The 12,369-nt window shown below is 36.4% G+C and overlaps 2 protein-coding genes across 2 annotated transcripts in view; one reads left to right on the plus strand and one right to left on the minus strand.

Moving 5' to 3' along the window:
• Positions 1–12,369, minus strand: part of LOC115242072 — a gene marked incomplete at its 3' end in the record, with an annotated part of 241,921 nt that overhangs the window by 56,640 nt on the left and 172,912 nt on the right. The gene's annotated exons all lie outside the window — the stretch shown is intronic.
• On the plus strand, positions 8,113–11,177 carry LOC115242075 (ornithine decarboxylase 2-like). Its single transcript, XM_029818111.1, has 8 exons — positions 8,113–8,698; positions 9,021–9,262; positions 9,348–9,424; positions 9,513–9,685; positions 9,763–10,063; positions 10,384–10,623; positions 10,701–10,909; positions 11,018–11,177. The coding sequence occupies exons 2-8, from the start codon at positions 9,082–9,084 to the stop codon at positions 11,106–11,108; spliced, it is 1,272 nt and encodes a 423-aa protein (XP_029673971.1). The 5' UTR covers positions 8,113–8,698; positions 9,021–9,081; the 3' UTR covers positions 11,109–11,177.

Genomic DNA, 12,369 nt, shown 5'->3' on the forward strand with positions numbered 1-12,369 from the left:
TCAAACCGGAAATACCAAAGTATAGGGAGGCTATAAGTGGCGACAACACGAAGCGACGTCGTAATTAATGGCCCGACAGATTGACTCAGGCAATCGAGAATTATTTTGCCTCTTGATTAAGCGAGGGGCCCGCTAATTTTAGACATCGCTAAACGAAATCGAGAACGCTTTCATTGCCGATACCCATGTGAAATGTTTACGTTACGTTTCTCTCTAATTTACGAAAGTCGATACCCATGCTTTGCGCAATTGGCGGTGCGCATTTGAGTGCGTAACGTTTTCAGTGTCGTGATGAACCGATACTCCTCGGCTTTAGACTCCTCGATTTAATTAACCGTCCACACGTGCGGTCCCTTTGACGCAAACGCTCGCACGCAAGTTAACTGAAAATCCACAGGTTGCTTTTTAATTAGGACATGTAATCATTAATCGGCAAATACCGAAGCATTAACCGTTTGTAAAATTAATTACTAATTTCACAATTTGCCTCATTTTTCTTTTCGTCCAGTATATCAACTTTTTTCTAATGCAAATATATTAATATTTATATTTAATTGCCATACTTATTAATACTGTCTTCCCGCTCTCTTATTATTTTATAATTTAATTTACGTATAAAGAAAGAAACTGAAATTGTACTGCGATTTATATATATATTCAGATGTTTTCATAAAATATTTTACCGTACAAAATTGTCAAATAAGTGTTTGACGTAAAATAAGTTCTTGTACGGGGCACAATTTTCTTCAATTTCAGGGGGGATCTAAAAAATTAAACATTTCACACTTAGCTGTAAGATTAATTGCTATTTTCGCGCCTTTTTACCTTCCCCTTTCTGCCCGTCTATCAATTTGTTCCTTTCGCACATTTCACTTCCGAACTTTCTACCGTTCCCAGAGCGCAATCACCGGATCCTCGGGGGATTCCGGAAAAGGCGGTGACGGTTTAATAGCGATTCCTAGTCGGTCGGTCCGTTTTTTTCTCTCTCTCTCTCTCCCTTTTTCTCACTGCCCTCTCTTATCGTCCCGCCATTATAATCCGTCGGCTTATAACTTTTCTGCGAGATCAGAGCGACGGTTACGGTGGTGGGCTTTTTTCCTGCACGTCGCCGTCCACGAGAGAGCGGCGGTGCCTTCTCGAGAATGAGGAATGAATCTTTAGACGAATGCAGGATCGGAATCCTTATGGAGGGATTTTAACGGGGAATCTAGCCGGAGGGATTTTAACGAGTTTGCGATAACGCTCGTCGACGAGAATTTCGGGATGCCGGATTCGTTCCCCGGCCCCCTCGTCCTTTCGCCGGGGGATAAAAAGCGCGCGCACTTCCCTCATTCTGACTCCGAGGATTATCCCAAGAATTTTCGTGGTCGTCCTTTTTGGATAACCCGCATGAGCTTTGCACGTTACACACATTCGGGATAACGATCGATAAATTCGCGTGACCTGTAAGCGCTCCTAAGTAACGTCTAAATTCATTTCGAGAGCTTTTCGACAGGTTTTCGATTTTAATCTTTGCCAAGAATTATGTTTTTCTTCACGTCGATTGGTCATAAATATTACACTTGCTATCAGCTATTAAATTAATTATTATTAGAGGCTGAAAACATAAACTTTTATTTCCTTTTCAAATCAAGCAGGATATTTTCTAATATTATATATAAGACATTTACGCTCGTATATGAAACGGTGTATAAAGTTTAATATAAATTTTATAACAGAAATATAAAGTTCCTGATTGTTATTTTATTGCGTGGCAGAAAAAGCACGATGTAAACCTGTGGCTGCGGGTAAAGAGTGCACGATAAATTATTCGACTTCTATTGTAAGGTTTTATTGTAGCAATTTTCATTGCAAAAGTTTCGTTAATGGAGAGCTCGACGCTGTGTTCAAGCGTTGTCTGGCGAGCAGGAGGAAACACCGATTTGAAATTAAATTATATTCCGCGAGTCTTGGCATCGCGAGCCATTTATATCCAGCGGACTCGAGAGAAGGGGGTCTATGTCCGATTTTGCGAGATGACAAAATAAAATTAAAATAGGATAGAACGTTTTTGCGGTGCCGTATTCGCGTTTTCTCATTCATAAATCCGCGAATGAAAGGAAGGACGAGACGGGGCGAGTCGACGGCCGTCTATTTCTTCCTTTCTACGAGTAAACCTCTTCTTACTTCTGTCTTTATGGTGAATAAACGGGTCGTAACTCCAATAGTGTAATGATCGCTCGGGGAAAACGGTTCACCGAGTTGAAAAAGCGAGCGAACGAACGTAGGGCGGGACGGAGAGACGTTGTAAAAGAGAAATGGAGTTTTATATGCGTTTCTTGTATCTGTAAAGCTTTATTAATCAGATACAGGATATAAACTGTGTAAAGTAAACGGAGCGGATAGAGAAAAGAGATATATTAGATTCGTTCGGACGGTGAGTTATTTTCGTGAATGTAAAAAGAATGTAAAGTACTTACATTCAAAAGAAAGACTTTTTTTGCATGAAAGCTCGCGAATTAAGACTTATTTAATATTAAAAATTTTAAACATTGAATATAAAAAGATGGGAAATATATATAAGAAAATTATTAAATTTTGACCTTATAAATAAACTAAATTATAATAGTAAGAATAAAACTCGGAAATATTAGTTGTACATACATTTGATGAAAATACACGAATATTAAATTAACAGGTCACTCATTGCACGCAAACTTGTGGATGTTATATCGAGCGTCATAAAGCAAAATAGAAATCTTTTATAGATTTGTAACGTTTTCTCATCAACGGGAATAGTCCTACTAAAATTGAGCCAGACACCTAGTTTCCATCCTCGGTCATAAATCCGGATATTAGCATAAATTCCTCTTCCAACGTTTAATATTACGGCGTATAATCTTAGATAGATAATTCGCCAACGAATCACATGCTATGATTTAATGAAATTTAACGCATTTTTTAAATAAATTACAAAAAACCGACGCTAAATATCATTATTGTATAGTACTTTTTTACTTTATTATTTACTATTTAATAAAATCAATTTAGCGTATTTAAATTAAAAAATTTATTTATAAGAATATCTATAATATTAATCACATCTAGTTCTTGTACATGCAAATTGTTTGTCTTACATAAATATTCAAAATATAAAAACTATTACGGAAACATGAAGACAAGCGGGATTGACGATAGCAGATCGATTCTAGCGCGATTACGAAGGAGTTTCGACTTCGCGGGAGAGATAGACGAGATCGTTCTCGAGTCAGGAATCGAAAATGGAAGGGATAGAGCGAGACGTCCCCCTTTTTCCGGAGGGTTGCGGCGTGCCGAGTCGGCGTGTGCTCACAGTTTATTTCAATTATTTAAATCCGCACAACCTTTCCCACAACCCCCCACCCCCCATCCCTCCCCCCAAGCGAGATTGGTTTAATTCAGTTCGACGCGTGGTAAGGGAAGCGCCATGGAATTCCGTCTACGTGATCGGCCTTCCGCTTCACCGATCACCCACACCCATTCTATCGTCGTCGTCCCCCTTCTCCCTCCCCCTCCTCACCGCCTTTCCACCTCTCTCTTTCCGCGGACCGATTTTCCGCAGGATAGTGCGGATATTCCGTGGGTACGATCGACGTGCACCGACCACCCACCAACTCACTTCCACTCCCTTCGCTTTCACCCATCTCGTCCGATCGCCCATATATGGATAACGTGACTATCGTGGGGAAGGGGGAGAGGGGATACCTTCTACCTCTCCCTCTCCCTTACATTTCCCATAATCTCTTTTGCCCTTACATGCCCTGTGTCATTCTTCGAATTCATGTCCCACTGCACTGCATCCCACTCCTCTCTCTCTCTCTCTCTCTCTCTCTCTCTTTTTCTCTGATTTTCGTGCTAGCCTTGCTGCTGCAACGACGACAGGGATTTTCCGGCGCTACGTTCACGAATTCGCATGCTCAGCCGCGGCTCACCGCCGCGAAATCAAAATTCTTGTCCTTCCGAGGGTGCAGTCGATTATCCCTGTGTGTGCGTGATCGAGCGGGGATTAGATAAACCGAGCTCCGAAACGTCGAGATTGACCGACTGAACCGGACATTATCCGCAATGCGCGACGCCCGTTCGAATTTTCGCCGCCGACGACGTGAAGGTTTTCTCGATCGGAATTACGGTACGCGACTTCCGTAATTCCTCGCAATCGATTCGAGTCACCTTTGAATCTGAAATTAACTTGTAATCTTGCTTCGAACAGCGAGATGATCAGAGATATCGCTTATTCTATAAACCTTTATAAATATTTTAATAAAAATATTTCACAGGAAACACGAAGATATCATTTTGTTAGCTGAAAAATGAAGGCAGAGACAATATTTTTATTTAAATTGATAAAATTGCAAAAAAGAAAGGATAACTATCGGAAGCACAAAAGCTCAGGAAATCCTAGAATCAATATCTTGAGAGAAGATACAACGAACAAATGAAAATTTAACTCACAAGCACTCCACCGGAATCGATCTGGTTTAATTAAATCCGAGCTGAGTTTAAAGTATTATATTCATGCCTTCTCTCTTTTATCTCTGGCTCAATTTGCGGCGACACGAAACAAGCATGCAATTTTAAATGTACAACAATTTTATCCCGGATGTTACATTTTAAAAGATAACATTCATTTTCCATCGCGCATATACGATCTTTCACAAGTAGAATCGAGAGTCCGGTGAATGCTAAATTTCCATCCTAAAAGGATTTTTCGTTGTCGCCTTACGCTATCGCGTGATTAAAAGGGAGTAGCTTTTCGCACTCTCGGCGAGCACTCTCTCGGATCGATGTAACCACGGCGTGTTCGAAGCGGCACCAATTATTGTGCTTCTCTCGCTCCCGCGCCTCCGATAGACGACCCGCGTTGTGCATTCGGAGCGTACGTGAGCAACATACCTATTACACTGATCCAAGAAGTCGTTGGCGGACCGGAGTCACGCGATTTACGGCGGGAACAACGTTGAATTAGTTCGCGAATATCGTAGCATGCCGCTCACGCCGTTTACGGATCCCTTGATCGACCGCGTGGTAACATGTGCGATGATGTATGTGTGCGTGTTTGTTGCGCGATTGGCTATCCAACGTGCGGATTTTGAATGGTTCAAGAACACGATCAAAGCGTGTTTTATTCGTTTAGTCCTCTCCTTGAATTTTTTTTTTTCAAAAGAGAGGAAAAGAGAAACAGAAAGTTATAAATAATTAATCAATTAGATTTTTTTTTTAATCATTCGTATCATTTTTATTAATCTTTAATATAATGCTTAAGATATTGTATATCATTTTTTACATGATATCCTCTAAGGTTATTTAATCATTTATAATTCATCGAATCAAAATACGTGGTATTAATTTCTTTTCGTGTCAGAGTAATTAAGGGAAAAGAGGAGAAAATACGATAAACGTAATAGATTTAGTAAATTTAACCTTCGAGGTCTATTTCGCTATTATTTTCCCAGGAAAGTGTGAACGACGCAGGGTTAATAAGATAAAGAACGTGATACCGAGCGCAGAGAAATGAGAGTGCAAGGGTTAATTCACCGCTAGCTAAGGCTGCGGAAAGTATGCACTGTCTGCGGTGACTGCCAAGCTGTCGCTGAAACGCGAACGTGTCCGTCGCATATCACGATCACGTGTACACCATTCTCGACTCCCCCGCCAGCATCTCGACAAGTTTTGAACTCGGCTTTAACAGCGCGAGTCTTATACCCCGAAACGTAAAACGTATTACGGGGGTTTCTCTCTCCCGAACTTGCATTCGCAGTACAAAGTTCCGGCCTTGTTAGCTCTTGTCCTCGTCGTCTCTAAGCTGAAAGTAGCGTAAGCCTTTTTTAATGACGGCGAACCGGCAAGATATTCATGCACGAGACGTGGCGCGCTTTCGCAAGAGAGGATCTTCATTATTTCGCGAGCCGCCGCGCCTGTACGGAAATACTATGACTTGTGAAACTACGATCGTACTTCAACGCTTCCCGAAAACGTGATCGGCACCTGGTGAAACTGCGCCCAAGCACTATTAACGGTGTTACACGCAAATGTTCTTCAGATTTATCGTCCAACTTTCTTAGACAGCCATATATATATATATATACACGTATACTTTAACATGTCTAAGAGAATTGATTCTTTCTATACGTTTATACAGATAATATCCAGATTCAATGATTTACAACTGTTCTTTTCATTTAAATTTTTGTATAGAGCTCCGATCTGTGCTCTTTTTACCATAACAATAAACAGTTAAATCCGATTTAATGAAATCCCGTGTCAAGTCAAGAGTGGAATGCATGCGATTTTCGATGTGTAGCACGTGGATTTTCAGCTCGATGAATAAACGTGCCAAATATTCTCGTACGAATTGATGCTCACGACGGCGGATCGATATATAATCAATCGGGGACTATCATGCCGGGCAAATCGGCAAAATCGTCGCGTCAAAAACATCGGGAGGGTAGCCGGAATGGTTGGCCGATGGCGACAGCTGCCAACAACGCGTGCAATTTTACGTATCGCGGACGTATCGGGTCGCGCCGCGTATGTATTGCAATGTTTTTCGTCATATATAAAAAAAAAAAAAAAAAAAATACACACAGACATCGTTCGACGCGATACGGCAATCTGCGAGAGCGTCAAATCCATCATCGGCCGTCTAGCGGATATTACGTGTGACATACTAACGAATATCAAAGGAATGGTTTCATGGCGTTGTGCCTTCGACAAATGTTATCAGACGCGTGCGTGACGTTGATTAATGTGAGGAAAGCCCGCGTGGATATCGAAATCTCTTCGTCTATGTGCGTGTAAACGGTATTTAACACAATAAAAAATACGTCTATGAATATCATTTTTTGTGATCAATAATATACTCTTCGAATCAAGATCGTTTTTCCGTAAATTTTTTACAACAAAGATGATTAGTATTTTGCGATAATAATTATATATAAACAATGAAGAGATTCATTCTTATCTCAACTTCAAACTTTATCATGTTCTATAATGTTGAGGAGAGCAGACAGTGTTTAAAATTAACAAGTTGAAACTTAGACTCCTCTCTTTCGTTCGCGAGCCGCCTGAAAAGTGCGAGGATCAACCGAAAAAAGGAGAGAGTGTCCTCGTGCCGCTGTAAAATTCAAATCCCAAGGGTCATCAAGAGTGGAGAGGGTGTGGTAGGGTCAAAACGACGTCGCTTACTTCGCAGGGCCGACCTTTCCCAGCTTCCGTCACTGCGGAGGCGGTTATACGACGCGGCACGTCCGACTGCAGGAAGTCCGCTACTACTACCAACACGACCCGGCTTGTATTCCCGGAACGTGCGTCGATTTCTTCTCCCGGTTTAATTCTAGATTTATAGTCGACGCTGCGATCCATTTCCCGTGTATTATTTTCTAATCTTTTATCAATCTTTCGGTTGTGTCTTTCCCAAGTTCCAATTTTATGACCAATGTTTAGTTTCCAATTCGCATATACAAACGATCGTGTTGTTTTTCACCTTTGTTCTCCTCGAAATCGTTCTAGCAAGGATGGCGTTCTTTCGTCTTCTCCTCTCTGGCTTCGGACTAGACGCTGTTTTAAAACGAGACACTCAGCCAGTTAACTGGTAAATACGTGAACGCAATATGATTTTAAGAATTTTCTGCGTCATTCGTCCGTTATGAAAATGACGATCATGCACGGGGACTTAATAGGACGACCCGCGTTTCATTGTTGGAGTTTCATGCACCGAGTTTTATTGTAAAACTTGTTAACGAAGTATAAGAGAACAGGATTATTATTGAACAAACTGAGAGAGTACGGAGTAAATTTTATAATGATGTTGAAAACACGTGTAAATAAAGCGGTTGCGTTCTAACTCTCATGACTACATGAACAGAGCAAATAAGAAAAAAAACACTTAAAACAGAATACTTAAAATGGTCGCATGATTACACTATTCTCTATACGCAGTTTCTCTCTCTCTCTCTCTCTGCCTTTTGAAAACATCGGTATTCTCTATGAATGTTGATAGAAGATTATGACGGAGTTAACTGACAATGAGAGAAAAATGTCTTTTTTAATTTAAAATTTTTTATTTTTATTTTTTTTTTTTTTTTAGATAAGAAAGAGAATGTAATTTCTCTCTTTTTCTCTTATCTTTTGCAGCGCAGGTAATTGTCTAAATATTAAGTTATTACACTTATGGACGAGTACGTAGGATAACTGAGCATTTTTTTATTTCTTTTAAAAAATGAATATGATAAATAAATGAATATGTACAAAAATGTTAATGATCTAGATAAAATAGATGCTTACTTTAAAGTGAGAAGAGCAAAACAAATATATAAGAAGCGTTAAAATATGCTGCAAAATGTGTTTATTCTTTTTTGTCATAATTCTGTTTGTCTTGCAGATACGTGTCTTGCCATTTATTAAAATTCTACACTTGTTCATTAGAAGTAATAAGTGTAAAAGTAATAGATCATTATTATTTCTAAAACTTCCCATTTTCCATTATCGTAAATGGGATCGATAAGTGGATATGTATATAAAAGAAGATCTTGCTCTTAACATAAATTACTTTGTAAAGTTTCCTTCTGGAGTATACAGTATTTTAAAAATACTTTAATATTTAGTGTATTTAGCGAGAGTTTAACGAGAGCTTAGTGTGTTTAGTGAGAGCTTCAGATTCGGTTTATCAAGGCAAAGTGTAGTAAGTCAATTCATCTCCTTATATTTTATCCGCTAATAAATAATTTGCATATTTGTTGCATAAAACACAATCTAAGCTAACTAATATACTATAAAATAATTCAATATACAATAAGATTATATTATACGCATACATATCTTTTTATTTTTAACATCAGAGTTTATTAAAAAATCGTATAACCATGTTTGTATAACCATGTTATTTAATAAAAATATATAACATGCTTACACAAACACAGTTATTTATATGTTTCATTCAATTTTGTAAAAATATAACTTGTAAACATGTCAAATTAAATAATCAATTATTTGAAATCTTTTAGAAAGAGAAAGAAAGTCGTGTATTCAATATTTCATTGAAGTGTTACGTTTGTATATTTTAACATGGCACGATCTTTTGATGAAATAAAAATCTTTGCCGATACTATGGATGATATGGATATTATAAGGACTATGACTAGTACGGAAGATCACGAAAACGCCTTTTATATTGCGGATATCGGTAATGTTATTCAAAAGCATCAAGAATGGATTACCAAGATGCCTAGAGTCATCCCACATTTTGGTGAGCATATTCTTTATTTTTACATTCTTAGTAATATATTTACATACAGTTCATATTAAGACTTTCAATCTATTCCAAATTTTAGCAATTAAATGCAATCCGGATCCAACAGTAATCAAAGTTCTCGCGGCTTTGAATGCCGGTTTCGATTGTGCATCCAAGGTAAGAATTCTTGAGTTTCCTTCACACAATCATTTAATATAGTTTATTAGATAATCTCGAGATAAAAATAATATTATATTAACGACAGCAAGAAATAGAGCAAGTAATGCGACACGGAGTGCACGGTGATCGAATTATTTTCGCGCATCCGGCCAAATATCCGTCTCACATAAAGTACGCTAAAAAAATGGGCGTCGAGCAGATGACAGTGGACAGTGAAAGCGAGTTGCTTAAGATTAAGAATCTCTTTCCCGAAGCTAAGTGAGTCACGGGATTCGTTTTAATAAGTTTTTTATGATCTTATCCGTTTCGATCGACGCTTTCTCTATGTGTAATAGGATCGTTATACGTATACGCTGCGATGCGAAGAATACGCCGGTAGTACTGGGATTGAAATTTGGCTCCGAACCGGACGAGGAAACTGTGAGTTTAATACAGCTCGCCAAACATCTCGGCTTAAATCTACACGGCTTCAGTTTCCACGTCGGTAGCCCATGCGGAGAGATGGAGGCTTATGCAAGAGGGATCGAATTGTGCAAACAATTAATTAACACCTCCAAAGCAATTGGACACGACAATGTGCAGTTGATTGACATCGGCGGTGGATTTCCCGGAGCGAGTGGAACTAATGTCGATATGGTATTTCCCAGATTTTCTTCCAAAATCTCTCTTATCTTTATATAAGATAACTTTATTAAACTAGAACATTAGGTTAAACTTTAAAAAATGATATTAAGTAAAATGGAATCTAAATTAATATTAAAAAACGAATATTAAAAAACAAATTCTAAAAAAGAAACCGTGCGTAGTTCCCAAATTTTTAACGTAAAATATCGACTGTAGAAGATTTCACTAAAAAGACTAGTAATAGTAAGAAAAATATAGCGTTTAAAATATTCTTATTTATATCATTTGTCTATGTGCATGTTGTTGATGCACATTTTTCATAAATCTTTTAGTTCGCCACTATTATCAACGATGCGATACAGGATCTCGATCCTAGCATAAGAGTCATCGGCGAACCAGGAAGTTACTACGTAACTTCCGGCTTCACTTTGGCTGCATATATGCATTCCAAGAGAATTATTCCGAAGAACGGCAGAATGATGAGAATGTATTACGTAAATTGCGGCGTGTTCAGTGCCTTTATAGATGAACTGTTAGGTATACAAGCTAGAGTCCCGCTATTACTTTCCGAGGTAATTCTAAATTTTATTTTTTTCATTAAAAGCTATTCTTTATTAATAGAAAGTAATCATCGGTTTATCCATCGTAGCCAACAAACCACGAAAAATTCCTTTCAAGTATATGGGGACCAACGGCCGACTCGTATGATTTAATTGTCAAGGAAGTGATGTTGCCCGAGATTGAAATAGGCGATTGGTTGATTTGGAAAGATATGGGTGCTTATTCCATAGCCGTTGCTACTACATTTAATGGTTTCCCAATCCCGATTGTGATACCATTCATTAGGAAGAGTCAATGGTTAGTGCGAAGAAATGAGAAATAATAGTTTAATTATAATATTATTCATTCGTACGATAATCCCCACATAGCTTTTAATTAAATTATTGTATAAATTGATATTTACAGGGAAAATTTTAAAGTGCAAATTGATTCAATGTGCAATTGCAATGAGCAATTTGCTTCATTCTGCAAAAATCCATCGAACAATACAACTTAATGTGAATAATAGAATGAATTCTTATAATGTAAGATAAAACTTCGCCAAAAATAAAATTAATTGTATTATGAATCTACTTTTTTGTAGTCCATAAGAAATACTAAATTAGATTCCGCGGCATGTGTTCTTGATATCTACTCAACATACATATCTATAACATACGCTATTGTCAACAAATTTAGAAAGTCTTTATAAGGTTAATGATGTTTTGGAGAATTTGATTATCTGTTACGAGAAAGCTAATTGCGTATATAACATAAATCATGAGAATCATATTTCTTTATGATTCATATTTATATTCATATCTATATTCATATTTCTTCTGCTTTATCTCTTTCGAATCTATATATATTTTGAAATAGATATTTAATAATTAAGATTATTAAGATAAAAATTTAGTTTTACACAATTCACTATAATATATTAAATTACGCAATATATTATATAAATTATATACATTATTTAGTAAAGTTTAATATATTATATGATATCTATTATGATTTATTTAAAAAGAAATTTAAGTTTTAATTCTTTGTTTTTTACGCTCCAAGTTTTGCCAATCATTTCTTTCATAAATGTGTGCGGTTTCATAACCATGTGTAATTTTCAAGTTAATTGACTGATAAGTCAAAATAAAATAATTTTCAAAAGAAAACTAATAATTTTTAAAATTACTTTCAGGAAAAAATGTTTACATCTAATTATATATAATTATATCACAAATTATATATAATTATATATAATAAGATCTATTTATATTATCATTTATATGTAAATATCAAGATATAACTCCATATCAAGTTATGTAAAATTACATTGAGATTCTTTTTCGAGTATAGTCAAACTTAAAAATACTAAGAATATACGAGTTACACATTTATTAAATAACAATTTTTATATTTCATAGTTTACAATATTTTATTATTTCAGAAAAATTTTAAGTTTAATATAATAATTAAATTTATTTTTTTTTTTGGAAAATTTGAGCAATATTATTTTAGTACTATATTCTTCTATATATGAATTTGAGTAATATTATTTTAGTACTATATTCTTCTATATATGAGATTTGATCTAATTGTATTTAAAAATATATAATTGTATCTAATCATATATATACAATATATGAAGTATGCATAATGCGATCTAATTAAATATAATCAGAAACAGTTTTATCTATTTATATATATGATTAAATCAGGTGAAAAATTCATATATAATTATATCTGCAAAATTATATATGTATAATTAGATCTAAACT

This window comes from Formica exsecta, unplaced genomic scaffold (assembly GCF_003651465.1).
Source record: "Formica exsecta isolate Colony F162 unplaced genomic scaffold, ASM365146v1 scaffold562, whole genome shotgun sequence".
NCBI classification, from domain to species: Eukaryota; Metazoa; Arthropoda; class Insecta; order Hymenoptera; family Formicidae; genus Formica; species Formica exsecta.

Coding starts and splice junctions, on each gene's coding strand:
- LOC115242075 (XM_029818111.1), top strand. CDS start 9,082: ATGGCACGATCTTTTGATGAAATAAAAATCTTTGCCGATACTATGGAT. Junction 10,064..10,383: donor GTGGAACTAATGTCGATATG/GTATTTCCCAGA, acceptor TAAATCTTTTAG/TTCGCCACTATTATCAACGA. Junction 10,624..10,700: donor TCCCGCTATTACTTTCCGAG/GTAATTCTAAAT, acceptor TATCCATCGTAG/CCAACAAACCACGAAAAATT.